General features: G+C 43.4%; 1 protein-coding gene across 2 annotated transcripts in view; it reads right to left on the bottom strand.

Moving 5' to 3' along the window:
- Window positions 1-2254: 2254 nt before the first annotated feature.
- LOC144244696 (uncharacterized) overlaps window positions 2255-16639 on the bottom strand; it is a 19962-nt gene continuing 5577 nt past the window's right edge. Inside the window, exons 3-4 of one of the 2 annotated variants that reach the window (XM_077780059.1) lie at window positions 15764-15867; window positions 2255-2640 (exon numbers count right to left, since the gene is read on the bottom strand). In XM_077780059.1, the coding sequence (XP_077636185.1) occupies window positions 2634-2640; window positions 15764-15867 (111 nt within the window). In that variant the 3' untranslated portion in view covers window positions 2255-2633. The remainder of the gene's footprint in view (window positions 2641-15763; window positions 15868-16639) is intronic. The other variant, XM_077780058.1, reaches the window with a different exon arrangement.

The raw sequence follows: 16639 nt of genomic DNA, 5'->3' as shown, positions 1-16639 counted from the left end.
TCACCATATTGAAATCATACCTGAGCTTGGGTCTCTTTCTAGAAAGACGTGCCTTGCCCAAATAAACAAAATGCTAATGATAGAATTTTAGGTTGCCCAATAGGATGCTAGTAAAGAAGAATTTAGGGGATACGGTGGAAGGTCAGGAGTCTTCTTAAAACAGTAACACTTTACTTAAATATGTCAACAAGAATATTGACTTACTGGAAGAGTAAGCTACCTTAAATCATTTACACAACAACAAGGAATTTTTAATAAGAACAAGGAAAGAGAAGAAACAAAAAGGGACAGTAAGTAAGGAATGAGAAGAATGAATAATTCTTAAAACACACATCCACATTCTTTCATTAGCTTTTCTCTTTTGTCCTTTGCAAGGGGCGAGATAATATTTAGCCCCATGATAATGTGTTTCAAGTCTTATTTTTTAAGTATTATTTCTCTAGGACAGCAATTCTCAAAGTGTGTTCCAGGGAACCCTGAGCGGGGGAGGTCTTAGTCCATTTTAGGACATCTTTGAGGTCAAAACTATCTTAGTAATAATAAGACACAATTTGTGTTTTTCACTCAGTTGAGGTTTCCAGAGGCCATGTGATATGTGATGAACATCATTACATCAAAAGGGATTCTGTGGTTCAAAAAGTTTAGCAAATGCTTTTAGACACTCTTAGAGAATTCACAGTGTCCTCCAGCATATTAAAGGCTCCGAGAAGTTCTGTAGTGAAACCAAAACCAAAAACAAACCCCTGTTTAACATGGCTTAATACAGCATTGCAAATGTATTTGACCATGGAATTTATTCCTGTTTTTGTTTTGGGAAATGCTCCTTCAGGGTTAAGATACTAAGACAGGAATCCTCTGGCCAAGGAACTTATTAAAGATCCCTCATCCAGACCTGAAGTGAACAGTCAAAGACTGGACATTAGTATGTCAGTATAATGCAGTGGTCGAGAACAGAGCCAGGTTTCCCAATTTCGGATCCTGGCTTTACCACTTCCTAGCTGTGATTTTGGACAAGTTACTAAACCTTTTTCTGCTTTATAATCTTCATGCATAAAATGGGAAAGATTAAAAATGCCTGTGTGTGTGCACACATGTCTTACAATAGACCTTACCCATACTAAACATTATAGAAGAATTACCTATCATTTGTTACTGGGCCAAGCATGCTGGCCTTGGGCCAGGACCTAACGCGAGGCCACCAACTGGTGATGTGCCCTGAGACAGGTCATCTCTCTGCCATGGACTTCAGTTTATCCAGGTGTCAAATTAGGAAGAGAGATGAGGCAATCTCTGAGGCCCCTGTACAGTGGATATTCTCTGACTCCACACATTTCTGTGGAAGGTGGCACTAACCTGGAGAATGACAAGAAAAAGAATGTGGGGAGGCGAAGTGTGGTCTAAGGCCCTGGGCTGTGTCAATGGGGGCTGAAAGGATTTGCACAATTATGGCTGGCCTTTGAGGATGGAGTTCATCTGCTCCAGAGCTCTGCCTCCCACCGACCCTGCTCCTCAGTCCCCCAAGGTATGATGCACAAAGAAGGTGGGGTTTCCGGTTTCTGCCACTACCACCCCTATGGCACTACTACCATGTAAACTGGCCTCTGGAGACCAGGGCCTGGCTACAGAGAGGAGGAATCTCTTTAAAGGGGGCTAGTAGCAAATGGGGCTTCTGACTCATGGGCAGCCTTTTCTACCTTCTTTTGAGGGCCTTACCACCACCCCGGCCTCAGGGAAAGCTTTTGGACACCTGATTCTCATAAGACACAACAGTGACTGCCTCTGTAAAAGTTCCTCCAGTGTGACTTCACCAACCACTCTCTTGGGAGTGAAGAGAATGCACAATGTCTAAAAGCACTAAAAATGTCTGTAGAAGAGAGAGCTTTGAATTGCTGGCAGCTGTGGGCCAAGGTAGAGGCGCCCAGCATTATGCTTAAGAGGCTAAATTGGGAACATTTGAATGCCTGGTTTTACTTGTGCTTAAAAAAGCAAGTCACATCTCAGCTGCCAGATGTTGGAAAACTTCAACGTGTAGCACACGAGCATGGTATCAGCAATGCTTTTGCAGGTGACTACATGTCAAAGAGAGATGATGATTTGCTTTCCTAAAATGGCCTCTCGGGAGGGAGCCCACTGGCTTTTGTGTTTCACTTTTACTGAAGAAGTTAAATTTGGGAACACCAAAAGTGATGTCACTTAATTCAGAGAAGATTGACGCTAGGACTTGTCAGCAAAGGAAAATTTCTGAGGACTGTGGCTTCATAAGAGCTCAATTCCCTGTAGCAAAGGCCTTTGAGTATCACTGAACTACCTTCTCTGTAATTTGGTGTATCAATTAGGAGTTGCTTTTGGTCACTGGTAACAGAAAACTGACTACAGTGGCTTAGACATATAAATGCTCTTTTCCTCCTCTGTCATGAGAAATGCAGACATGGATAATTACTGTTTAATCAAAAAAAAAAATCAGGAAAATCAGGGCTGAGTCTTTGTGATTCTTCCAGTCTTTCGTTCATGGTCTCACTCAATATGGCTGTTGCAGCTCCAGCCATCATATCCAGATCCCAAACAACAGGAAGCAGGTAGGACAGAATGGCGATAAAATCTTTCCCAGAAGTCCCATCCAATGATTTCTCCTTTCATCTTCTACAAGAGAGGCAGAGAAACAGTTTTTTCGCTGGGTGCATGCCATCTAGAAGGTACTGAGGCCATTACTCAGAAAGAAAGAAACTAAGAAATCACATAAGAAACTAGCACCCACTACTATGTGGGACTTCCTAGGGAAATGTGCTTAGACAAGAAGTTGTTGCCTGGACTAATCCTTCTGGGGTGGCTTGTTATGTGAAAGGGCAGGTATCTCGGGGAGCCTTAGTTTACCCATGAAACTGACTTTCAGGCCTCTCCCACTCTGACAGGGGCAAAACTGTCTTCCATTCTAGAAGTGCCCAGAGCTCCCAAGCTACCTGGTTAGGAAAAAGGTATTCAGAAAGCATGGATGTCTCTGAAAAGTGGTGGATTCATTTCTTGATCAGAGACAGTGTGCTCAGCACGGAGCATACAAAGATGAATGTGCTCATAGACACGGTAGGCTCTACCTGCTGATGGACTGAGGCAGGTGGTGAATGAAGAGAACATGGTTCTGAACCCCCCTAATCTTACAATTTAGGAGAGAAAGACAAAACATGTAGATAGAGAGGCTGCTATGGACTGAATACTTGTGCCCTGTGCCCCAAATTCATAAGTTGAAATGTATTCCCCCAGTATGATGGTATTAGGAGGTGGTGGGGAGGGCCCTGAAAGGTGGTAAGGTCATGGTCATAAGAATGGAGGCCTCGTGAATGGAATCAGTGCATATATATATGTATAACACAGAGCTCCCTCGGCCCTTCTGTCATGTGTGGACACAGCGATAAGATAGCCACATATGAACCAGGAAGCAAGCTCTCACTGGACATGGAATCTGCCAGCACCTTGATCTTGGACTTCCCAACCCCCAGAACCATGAGAAACAAGTTTCTGTTGTCTATAAGTCACACGGTGTCTGGTATTTTTGTTATAACAGCCTGAACAAACTAAGACAGAGGCTAAGTGAGGTCAGCAGCAGACACAGAGAAGGGAGTGGTCGTTATCACCAGGATGCTCCCAAAGGTGTCCGAGAGGAGCCGGAAGATGCAGGGTTTCCTGGCTGAACAGAGCGGGAGGGGACCGGGAGGGATGGCTGTTGCCTAGCACACAGTAGGGCTCCCTCAACTGTCAAGAGAAACAGTGCTTGTCCCGAATTCCCTAGGGCCTCCATGGATTCCAAAGTGCCATCCCCACAATTCCAACCTTTCATCCAGCCACGTGAGGCAAACAAGTGGCCTTAACAAGATGAACGAAACCCCAGGAAGGGCATAGTACATTAGAAACACCACAGCTGAGAACCAAAACACCAACTTCCTCCGCAGGAGGGGGGGCAGCCCTTACACTGATGCATAGGGGTTTGAGGAAAAGGGGTTATTTTGTCCTGGACTTTTATTCCTGGGCTTCCTTCAGATTTGGGAGCATTCTGTGGCTTGCGGGAGAAGCAGCGGCCAAACGGGGAAGGGGGAGTGGCTGGTTTTGTCCTCCCGTCTACACATTTCCAACTGCTGTTCCTGCTTCCAGCAGTTACCATATGTTCACAGATTTTTAAATCACAATAAACGTCAGTGAGCTGCTATGGAATAATTCCCACCTTTGTTCATGTTCCAGCACCTCCTCTCAGATCACATTGGTCAGATAATGACTCAGCCTTCCTCCCCTTCTTGCCTATCAAGGTCACAGTCCCTCTCCATTACTGGCAGTGAGAATGGCCAGTTGTACCCTGGTGGGAAGTTAGCAGAATGGCAAACTGACTGCCAAGCTTTGGATAGGTCATGAAATGTTCAGCCACTAAAAGTACTTTTTCCAATGGTTAGATTTTTTAAATAATTTTCCTCTCTAGTGTCAACGTTAAAAAAAAAAAAAACTTTTTTTTCCTAATGTTTATCTTTGAGAGGGAGAGACAGAGCATGAGCATGAGCAGCGGAGGGGCAGAGAGAGAGGGAGACATAGAATCTGAAGCAGGCTCCCGGCTCCAAGCTGTCAGCACAGAGCCTGACGTGGAGCTCAAACTCACAAACCGCGAGATCACGACCTGAGCCGAAGTTGGAGCTTAACCAACCGAGCCACCCAGGCACCCCTTTAGTGACAACTTTTAATCAAGCAAATTATCATAGGCCTGCAAGAGCAAAGACTGATTCTGTCCTGTCTGCAGCATTCTATTTGCATCTGAGAGGTTGATAATGTGGGAGGGAGTTTGTGTAGGACTCTGGAGGTGTGCTATCTGGGTTCAGAACCTGGCTCTGCCACTTATTCGCCAGGTGAAATTGGGCATGTTACATAACCAATCTCTGCCTCGAGTTTCTCGTTTGTAAAATGAACTGGTAAAAGTGTCTACCTCAAACCATTGTAAGGACTAAATGAACTGATCAGTGTAAACTGACTAGTGCAAGGACCGGATACTAGTTATTATCTTACATAACTAGCCACGAATGTAATCATTTACTTGTTTACCTTTGTGTCTTCTTTTTAAAAAATTTTTTTATGTTTATTTATTTATTTTGAGAAAGAGAGAGAGAGAGCGAGCAGGGGAGGAGCAGAAGGAGAGAGAGAGAATCCCAAGCAGGCTCTGCACCGTCAGCACAGATACAGATGTGGGGCTCAAACTCACAAACTGTGAGATTGTGACAAGAGCTGAAACCAAGAACCATGAGATCATTACCTGAGTAGAAACCAGGAGTCGGATGCTTAACCAACCAAGGCACCCAGGTGCCCCCTAACTTTGTGGCTTCTTAAGGGTTAAGTCTTGCAGGGAACTTTGCCCAGTTGGATCCTAGGCAAGGAAAATGCCTGGTCTTCTGCATACCTCCCCTCACTCTTCCACTTGGCCTTCCCATCGCCAATATCTTTGATAGTAGCCAGAGCAGGTCTACTGGCCAGGGTTAAGTCACTGGCTCACCTGTGCTCAACAGCAGAGGAGGATAGAAGAGACTGAGGGATAGCCTAGGACTGAGTGGGACAAAAGAAGTGTCCTCAGCTCAGAGATTTTCTTTTTTACTTTTCAAGCAAGAGCTGCTACCTTGCACCATTGCAGTCTATCCGGGGCATCCAATTATTTGTACATCTGCTTGAAAAGCAGCCTGCTCTTGGGGGCAGGGACACCAACCAGGCTAGCACGGCTCTTGGGAGCCCTGCCCAGTGGTCTGGCCTTGGAGGAGCTGCCAGCTACCCAGAGAGAGTTGGATCTCTTCCATGTAATGAGATTGACTCAAAAAGAACAAAGTTGCTCTCAACACCTGCTCACCCTCTCACGGCTATGAAGGCCAAGAGGGAATGCGTAATTGCAGATCACAGGCAATGAAAGAAAAAGAAGGGAAAAAAGAATCAGCAACCCTTGGTTCAGCATCTTCCAACTGTCCTTTCATGGGAGATCAATGCAGAGCTCACCATGTCTGTCTCTGGTGGAGAGCTGGAAAATGGGTTGGCTCAAAAGACAGCAGGCAGGAAGAGATAGAGGGATCTGGAAGAGTGGCCCCAGAACAGTCTCCTTTTTGGTTTAAGCTAGCTTAAGATGAGTTTCTCAGACTTGTGCCCACTCTCCTTTGTAATAAATTTTGTGAGAAACACAACACGGACCCCTTGGCACAAGCAGAATAGCCTAATCACATTGAGGGAGTCGCAAGGTGGCTACAGGACCCTGAAGGCACCCCAATGGCCCTCCAACCTCATCTTTGTTCAATTTGGCCTCAATGCCCAGCTGTGGCCAACCTCCACAGAGCTCACATGATAGAACTCACAGAAGACAGGAGAGACCCGGACACTTGAGAAAGAAGTTTCTCAAAATTGAATCTTATACTTCCATTGACTGTTGTAATCATATCACTAGGTATTGCCATAATGTTTGTAGATGGTACCTCTCCTGGTACCTGCCCACCTCACCCCCACGGTGATGGACAAAGGATGGCTGAACTTATCCTATGTGACTCCTGCCCACACTTATGACTCATCAGACAAGGAATGAACCACCAGCCCAGGCTGAACCAATCTGAATTAGGACCTGATATAAAAGGCTGGGCTCATGGCTTGAATGTAGGTTATGTAATCACAGTGCCATGGGCTGACCATATTCAGCCTTGCAAGCTAGAAGAACAAAAGCCAGTCTGCGGGGAGAGAGAGGGAGAGAGGGAGAGAGGAAGAGAGAGAGAGAGAGAGAGATGAAAGCCAGAGGAGCCAAAGGGAGTGGGCTGCCTGTGGTCTCTGCTCTCCAGACTCCTTTTATGGATCCAGGCTCATATCCTGCCCATGGTTTCTGAGAGGTTTCCCAGTATCCTTCAACTCAGTGCCTTCCCTTCCTTTTTGCTTATTTATTGGGTTTCTCTTACACGCATCCAGAAGAACTTCCACAAAGGCAGTGCATGATTCACAGTTTACTGAACACTTTCATATGTTATCTTGTTTGGATTTTGTTTCTCATGCTCTCTCCAGGGAGAAGGCAAGGGAAGCCTCATCTGCATTTTACGACCAAAGAATCCCAGTTGATGAGAGTTCAAGGTCTCCCAGGTATAGAGGTAGGTCTTTGACCCAGACTCAGCATCATCTCTACCTTGAGACCTTGACATTTGGTGGTGTGCTTCCAAGAACAGGGACTCTGGCCCTAAGGTATAATCAAAGGTGATAGTCTGCATTTCTAAGCACAATCAGATATTTCAAGAAGAACTAGCAGTTTCAGCTTGATCATTACCACAGGACTATTGCTACACCATCATGAGCCTACACAGGCACAGCTGGCTATGCCTCTGACTTTGAAAACAAAGTACATACAGAAAGTATGGACTTTGTGGTGCAGAATCCTCCCTTATAAAAATATATGGAGCCTGTACTATTATGACATCACGTTAGCATTTATTTTATTTTACTTCTTCCCTCCTCTAGGGCACCGGTAAACAATGGGCAGACAGGTTACATTTCTCCTCCGTGCCTTTGTCTAGTCCTTACTAACATTTTCTACCCAAGGTAGATTAACTCAGAAATTAGCAGTCTCTCCTGTCAGCACATGTATGTGCATGCAAATGCACACACACACATACACACTGGTTGTGGATACAATTTTTTTTAAAAAAGGCTTTTTTGACACAAAAATTCAGAGACCATATAATTCACTCATTTAAAATGTACAATTCACACAGACTCTTCCAAAAAAAAAAAAAAAGAGGAAGGAAAACTTCCAAACTCATTCTATGAGGCCAGCATTACCTTTCTATCAAAACCGGATAAAGATACTACAAACAAGAGAACTACAGGCCCATATCTCTGATGACCGTAGATGCAAAACTCCTCTGCAAAATATAAGCAAACTGAATTCAACAATACATTTAAAAATCATTCACCACAATTAAGTGAGATTTATCCTGGTATTCAAGGGTGCTTCAATATTTGTGAATCAGTCAATGTGATATATCACATTAATAATAGAAAGGATAAGGACCATTTGATCATTTTGATAGATGCAGAAAAAGCATTTGGCAAAATAGAACATTCATTCATGATAAAAATGCTCAACAAAGTAGATTTAGAGGGAACATACTCAACATAATAAAGCCCATATCTGAAAACCCCAGAGCTAACATATACTCAATGGTGAGAAACTGAAAACTTTCCCACTAAAGTCAGGAACGAGACAAGGATGTCTACTCTTATCACTTTTATTCAACAAAGTACTGGAATTCCTAGACTCAGCAATCAGACAACAAACGAAAAGAAATAAAAGGCATACAAACTGGTAAGGAAGAATTAAAAAATTCATTATTTGGAGATGACATGATACTATATGTAGAAAAACTGAAAGACTCCACCAAAATACTGCTAGAAGTGATAAATTAATTCGGTAAAGTCACAAGACACAAAATCAATGTGAAGAAATTCTTTGCATTTCTTTTTTTTTTTTTTAATATTTTTATTTATTTCTAGGAGACAGAGAGACAGCGTGAGCAGGGTAGGGTCAGAGAGAGAGGGAGACACAGACTCTGAAATAGGCTCCAGGCTCTGAGCTGGCAGTCAGCACAGAGCCTGACGCGGGGCTCGAACCCACAAACCGCGAGATCATGACCCAAGCGAAAGTCGGTCGCTTAACCGACTAAGCCACCCAGGCGCCCCATTTCTTTGCATTTCTATACACTAATAATGAAGCAGCAGAAAGAGAAATTGGGAAAGAATCTCATTTACAATTACACCCTAAAGAATAAAATACCTAGGAATAAACTTAACTAAGGAGGTGAAAGACTTATACTCTGGAAATGATAAAACATTGATGAAGTAAATTGAAGACACAAACAAATGGAGACATCCCATGTTCATGGATTGGAAGGACAAGTATTGTTAAAATTTCCACACTACCCAAAGCAGTCTATAAATTTAATGTAATACCTATCAATATACAAACAACATTTTTCACAGAACTGGAACAATTATAAAATTTGTATGGAACCACAAAAGACCCCAAATAGCCAAAGCAATCTTGAAAAAGAAAACCCAAACAGGAGGTATCACAATTACAGATTTCAAGTTATACTACAAAGCTATAGTAAGCAAAAGAGTATGGTACTGGCACAAAAAAAAAATAGACCCATAGACCAACGGAACAGAATAGAAAGCCCAGAAATAAACCCATGATTATATGGTCAATTAATCTTCAACAAAGGAGGCAAGACTATGTAGTGGGAAAAAGTCCCTTCTACAAATGGTGTTGGGAAAATCAGATAGCTATGTGCAAAAGGATGAAACTGGACCACTTTCTTATACATACAGAAAAATAAATTCAAAATGGCTTAAAGACCTAAATGTGAGCCCTGAAACCATAAAAATCCTAGAAGAGAGCACAGAAGTAATTTCTCTGACATCAACCATAGCAACATTTTTCTACACATAGCAACCTGAGGCAAGGAAACAAAAGCAAAAATAAAATATTGAGACTATACCAAAATAACAAGCTTCTTCTCAGCAAAGGAAATAACAAAACTAACAACCTACTGAATAAGAGAAGATATTTGCAAATGACATATTCGATAAAAGGTTAGTATCCAAAATATGTAAAGAACTTCTACAACTCAACACCCAAAAAGCAAATAATCCAATTAAAAAATGAGCAGAAGACATGAACAGACATTTCTCCAAAAAGGTATCCAGACGGCCAACAGACACATGAAAAGATATTCAACATGACTCATCATCAGGGAAATGCAAATCAAAACTACAAAAAGATATCACCTCACGTCTGTCTGAAGGGCTAAAACCAAAAACACAAGACACAGTAAGAGTTGACAAGGATGTGGAGAAAAAAGAATCCTTGTGCACTGTTGGTGATAATGCAAATTGGTGTAGCCACTGTGTATATACTCCACTGTGCAGCAGTATGGAGTTTCCTTTAAAAATAAGAATAGAACTACCCTGGGTCACATGGGTGTCTCAGTTAAGCATCCAACCTTTGAATTCAGCTCAGGTCATGATCTCATGGTTGTGAGACCACGTCATGCTGTGTGTGGAGCCTGCTTAAGATTCTCATTCTCTCTCTCTCTCTCCCTCTGCCACTCTCCCATGCATGCATGTACAAAAAAGAATAGAACTACCCTATTGCACTACTGGGTATTCACCCAAATAATACCCAAATAATATAGAAACACTAATTTGAAAAGATATATTCACTCCTATGTTTATTGTGCATTATTTACAATAGTTAAGTTATGGAAGCAGCCCAGGTGTTCATTGATAGATGAATGGTAAAGAAGATGTGGTATATATATGCAATGGAATATTATTCAGCCATAAAAAGAATAAAATCTTGTTATTTGCAACATGGATGGAGCTAGAATTTATAATGCTAAGCAAAATAAGTAGTCAGAGAAAGACAAATATGAATTTACACATATGTGGAATTTAAGAAACAAAACAAATGAACAAAAGAAAAAAAGAGAGAGATAAATAAGAAAGCATAATTAACTATAGAAAACAAACAGATGGTTACCAGAAGCGATGTGGGTGGGGAGATGGGTGAAATAGGTGATGGGGATTATGGAGGGCACTTATTGTAATAAGCACAGGGTGACGTATGGAAGTGTTGAATCACCATATTGTGCACCTGAAACTAATATAACACTGTATGTTAACTATACTGGAATAAAAATAAAATATATTAAAAATTAAAATGAAAATGCACAATTCAATGAGTTTTGGTATATTATAGCATTTCTTACAATAGTGGTAAAATATATATAACAAATTTTCCATTTTAGCAATTTTTATTTTATTTTTTTTAATATTTATTTTTGAGAGAAAGAGACAGGGCATGAGCAGGGGACAGACAGAGAGAGGGAGACACAGAATCAGAAGCAGGCTCTAGGCTCTAAGCTGTCAGCACAGAGCCTGACATGGGGCTTGAACCCACAGACTGTGAGACTATGACCTGAGCCGAAGTTGGCCGCTTAACCAACTGAGCCATTCAGGTGCCCTCATTTTAGCAATTTTTAAGTGTACAGTCCGGTGGCATCAATTACATTCACAATGTTGTACAACCATCACCCGTGTCTACTTCTAAAGGGTACCATTTTTTCTCTTGCACTCTTTTCTTCCTCTCTCTCTCCCTCCCTCCCTCCCTTTTTTCCTTTTTTATTTTTAAGTAAAGAAGGAAGTGCATCTCCCCAAAGCTCTGGCTTCCCCATGCATGTGAATCCCCACTGCACTGCTTTGCTTTCCATTCCTCTACTTAACCAACAAAGGCCAAGTCTTGAAGGCAGGATGCTGACTTGATCATATGTGAATTTCTGCAGCTCCCAAGTCTCCATGATGCAGAGAAAACATGTTGCTTCTGGGACATTTTGATGCCGAGCTCCTCTGTCCAAAAGGGAACTGCCTGATGGCAGGGCTAGGTATCTTCAGTCTGAACCCCTAAATTTCTGAATGTCTGCTGAATGGCCTTCAGAGCCCTGAAGCTCTCCCCTCCACTGTGTGGGCCAGATACAAGCACTCTAGAGATTCCTGAAGGAATTTCTTCCCAGCTGAATGTCAGATTTTCATCTTTCTTCTCTTCATCACCTTTGCTTGCCTCCTGTGACTTCTTACCTGTCCTAACTGGTATAAGAGGACTTTCTGGAGTATGGTCTATTTGGATGTTAATGTGGGCTCAGCATTTTGCTGCTCTCTCCTGTAGCTGATGGGGGAAGGTGGGTCTTGGGTACTGGACCCTTATTTCTGGGTTCTGTGGGGGATGGGGTGCACTCCCTCCTATCAATCTACTCAGAGGGGAAGAGAGGAAAGAAGGATGGTGGCTTTCCAGAAGGGAAAGCACAGTTCTCAAGTGGAGCTTAGAAGTCTCTCTGCACAGAACTCACTTGTGAACCTATCTGGAAGGCTCCCAATAAGCCCCCTGCATGCCACTGCTGCCAAAGCCATCCTTTGGGGGATGTCATTACTGTCACTCACCGTGCATATGGACAGTCAACAGTCCAGTCTCTTGTGAGGATCTATTGTGTAATTAAATGTACTAGCCTGACAACCCCCAAAAGAGGGGGCAATATCTCCTAGACATAAAATGGATTTTCTCTAATCCTGAATGATGGCATGCTATTGCTAGGTGCCTATTTTTCTGCCTTTCAAATATAAAATGACTAATGGGGTATATTTCATAACACATCTGCAAGTGTGTAGTTATTCTTATACTTCAATGCCCTTTAAAATATTATTATCTGCCAACACTTGGACTATGTGCTGGTATGCAAATTAGACATAATAAAGGAAGAAAGGAGAAGTTCCTTGCTCTTGAAAAGTCATATTTATAAGGTTAACAAGATTTATATATTACATCAGGGAACAGGGGTTAGAAAGCAAGACTTTTAAAATGTAATGGTTGGCAACAATAAAGATTCTCTGGTGTTTTTCCCTGTACGAGATCAAAACTTTTCATCTATGCTGAGGTTTGATGAGATGAAAAAAAAAAATCCCACAAAATCAAAACACATAGAATCCAACTTCAGGAACAAAGCAGACATTCTAAGTTGAATCGTTTTGATTGTCAGTGCCAGGAACAGAAGCAGTGTTTTAAAAACATAGGACTTTGCATTTTAAAAATCAAGTTAAATTAATTATTTCAATGAGTTATCCATTTATTTTTTTTGATAAAAGGGAAAATCACCAGGAAAATTCAATCTAATAAAGGAAACACACCAAAAAGTGGGAACAGTTTACAAATACATATACATATATACCTTTTGTTGAGTTATGAACTACTTTATAAGCAAATAGAAAAATATTCTGAACTCAGTCTCTCAAATAATGGGGTGTTAAGATTTTGCATATATTCTGATTATAGGGAACCACCTCTGCCTTGGAGCATGCATCTATTTCGTATTAAGACAGAAGCAGAGGGAAGTTTTTACTTGCTAAAGAATCAGATATCAACAACATATATTCAACACCGATGATTAAGTTATTAGCAATGACTTCAATGGCATTTTGGGATCTTGCAGCAATTGGGACCATTATTACAAACATGAAGCTCTCTCTGTCTTTGTAGTCACACACCCATGAAGAATAATAGGGTTCCAGTTGGTAGGATGTTGGGATAATTAAATTTAGAGGTTTCAAGAGGTTTCAAGAGGCATTTGGTGGATCCACCACCCAGCATACCCAGAAGAGGGTCAAGGCCAGGCCAGTTTTGTTCCTTCTGGGTACACCATGGCACAGTCCTGGGCATGTGGTACATGCTGGCTAAGTGTTTGATAAATAAATACTATGAATGAATGGATTAGTGAACAACAGAATATTAAATTGGTATGTTCTGTGGTCTGGGGATTTCTGCTGATGCCCAAAGCGGAGATGTATAATAGGTGACCCCATATTCTAAAGAGAGATGCAGCCTTCATCCATGCAAGGTTTGTTAAGAGCTGGCCAAAACCAGGGCACCGAGGTGGCTCAGTTGGTTGAGTGTCTGACTCTTTTTTTTTTTTTTTGAAAGAAAGGTCTTTTTATTTTTTTTTTAATGTTTATTTATTTTTGAGAGAAAGAGACAGCGCAAGCAGGGGAGGGGCAGAGAGAGAGAGAGAGAGAGAGAGAGAGAGACAGAATGCAAAGCAGGCTCCAAGCTCTGAACTGTCAGCACAGAGGCAGATGCAGGGCTCAAACTCATGAGCCATGAGATCATGACCTGAGCTGAAGTCAGATGCTTTAACTGACTGAGCCACCCAGGCACCTCAAGCGTCTGACTCCTGAGTTTGGCTCAGGTCATGATCTTGTGCATGGGATCAAGCCCCACGTCGAGCTCTGTGCTTACAGTGTGGAGTCTGCTTGGGATTCTCTCTCCCTCTTTCTCTGCTCCTCCCCTGCTTGCTCTCTCTCTCAAAATAAATAAATAAACATAAAATAAAAAAAGAGTTGACCAAAACAATAGACGTGAACATAGATGTAGTTTTGGATTGATTGTTAGGGAGTTCTAGTAAGAAGTATCATGCCTTTATTTTCCTTTTCCTCTCATTGGAGGAGGAGAGGGAGTGCTCATCCTATTGAGTCAAGTAAAGATGGCCCTACGAGGACCCTTCAGAGAATGGGGGAGTGTGCCAGAAGCAGAGATTAAAATCTCCCTTCCTGGTGGATGCTTGCTGAACTGCATGGTCCTGTAGGCCTGCCCTGGCTGCCACCATCTTTGGGAACCCAAAGTTCTTGGACAAGGCCTGCACTTCCAGAGTTGCTGGGACAATGGGCAAAGAATTTCTTTGTGGGCCACGTGGACTCTGTGGATGGTGGCTAGGCTTAAGACCTCTTAGTAGGGCCAGCCAGGGACCTTACTGCCAGGGAGAGGTGAACCTGGCATTAGATGGCCATGTGGAGTATCCCACTGGCACTGCAGCTGGAATGGAGTCACGAGGGTCAGCCAGAGGGGCGTTGTTCTGGGTCCAGACACTTCAAGACACAGGCCCTGAGTTGGCTAGGGCAGGTCCATGGGGCCCATCAAGGTGCCTTACGAGAGAAAAAAACAGTATCTAAGCATCTGTATTTAGAGGACACCAATGGCTAGATTACAGCAGGCCAACTAAGTAAAAACACCATTTTGCATCTCTTCCTCTTCTCCCCAGTCTCTGCCCTACCTTGGGGGGGTCAGAAGCAGCTAATGAATGATGAGAGATAACACAAAGATTAAAGACCGACTGTGCAAGCTTTCTGAGGTTGGGTCAGGCCTGAGCTAGGAGAGAGAAAGGGACTGAATAGTACGGGATCTGCCTGAGATGCCAACCAGTGAAAGATCAGACAGAGCAGTTTGGAAGGACAGTGATGAAAGAAAGAAGAAAAAAAAAAGCTGTTTCCTTTTAACCCCATCAAGTCCAGCCCATCTGAGACAATGGTTATAAGCAAATGGAAGGAATGCATGCATGCATGAGTGAAAGAAATCATCTCTCTAACTTGGTTGGCTCCATGGCCACCATCAAGGGCCCTGTTCAACCTATATCCAGACAACACCCTTCTGTCAGCTGCAGGCAGAAGACAGGATACGACCTCTCCATGCACTATGAGATGAGGCCGGGAAAAGTCACCAAGTCAGTGAGTCAGGCAAGGCTGACCTCCTGCCACTACTGACTTCCCCAGGTGCCCTGCGGGTTGATCATTCACCACCACCTTATCAAACACTGTAACTGCTTCGTGTGACTTTGGCCCCAATAAGAAACGACTTTCAGCAGGCAAGTTAGCAAAGTGCCCAGGTGTGACATCACTCTAGGTCGGGTGCACTTTGGTCAGGACGGTCTCTGTACAATAGGCCTGAGAACACTATAAAAAGTATAGTAACCTCTCCCTACCCAGGGCCCAGTGTGTTGCAAAGACCAATCCAGTGTGAGAAGGGCAAATGATTCCTGCTTTCACCATTGCTCCCTAAGGGGCACAGCACAGGTTCTTTTGCAGAGTTCAAGTCTCTTCTAAGTCTGCTATTTAAGTGCAGGGCTCATGGCAGCCTCTGTGGCATCATCCGCATTTTTCCCTGTAACCGAACTGCATTGCCCTGTAGCTGACGGATCACTGGTCTGTTTCTTCTTCTAGGGCAGAAGTTTTCTTTGATTCACAACCCTACCCTAAGCGCCAGCCACAAAGTAGACCCTCACTAAGTGCTATCTCAGTGAATGAATGTGGTTCGCTCTGATGGGTCTCCCTAAGACAGGTGAGTTACAGAGCATACCCGTATTCCAGAGGGAGTAGCTGAGGCACAGACAGACAGCTGGGGTGCTTTGGCCAAGGTCGCAGATGGAGGAGGGCAGGTGAGACCAGAACATGTGGATGGCCCTTGAAAAACAACCGTTAAGTGTCTCAGTAAACACAAGCCAAAAGCTAGTTGCTTGGAGGCCAGGGCCCTTTACGAGAGCCCAGATTCTTAGCACAGAGCCCCCAGACAGTCATAATGGCACAGCACTTCTGTTTAGTGACATTTTACAAATTACCAAATGGTTTCCTAGCCATAGACTGTCTTACTCTTCCCAGCAACCTGGAGGGAGGTAGAGCTGACATTATTATCCACATTTCACAGGTCCAGAGAGGTTTAAGTGATGTCCCTAAGGACACAAATCTAGTAGAGGAGAAAGTATGATGACCTCATGGGTCCTGTGAGCTTTTCACCCAACCTGGTCAAACCCAACAGTACGAGAGCATAGGGCACATCGCAGGCCCCACTGGATGCTCTTTCTGGGTACAGGCCAAGGGTTAGGCTAGAGGTCTCCCCCGTTTTAAGAGTCCTTCAAGCCTGCCCCTTCAGGAGCACGGCTAGGCAGTGCCCCGGTTCCCAGCGAGAGCCGCACTCAGTCCCTCCCCCTGGCTCCCTGTTGTAGCCCAGGAGCCTGTTTGCAGAAACTGGTTCCAAGCCGGGCCTCCACAGCTTGCGCTGCGCCTGGGCAGGACAGATTGCTGGGACGCGGAAGTGGCTCTGGAGCCAACACACTTGCCGTATGGGAGAGACTACGGTGCCAACACTGTCATTTTCCACTCCAAAATGTCAGGTGAGGAGTGACACGGACGGCATTCTCCGCTGGGTGCCTCAGATGCACATGCTTTTGTTACTACC

Source organism: Crocuta crocuta, unplaced genomic scaffold (assembly GCF_008692635.1).
Source record: "Crocuta crocuta isolate KB4526 unplaced genomic scaffold, BGI_CrCroc_1.0 scaffold147, whole genome shotgun sequence".
Classification (NCBI taxonomy): domain Eukaryota; kingdom Metazoa; phylum Chordata; class Mammalia; order Carnivora; family Hyaenidae; genus Crocuta; species Crocuta crocuta.
This window is presented reverse-complemented; position numbering and strand designations above follow the sequence as displayed.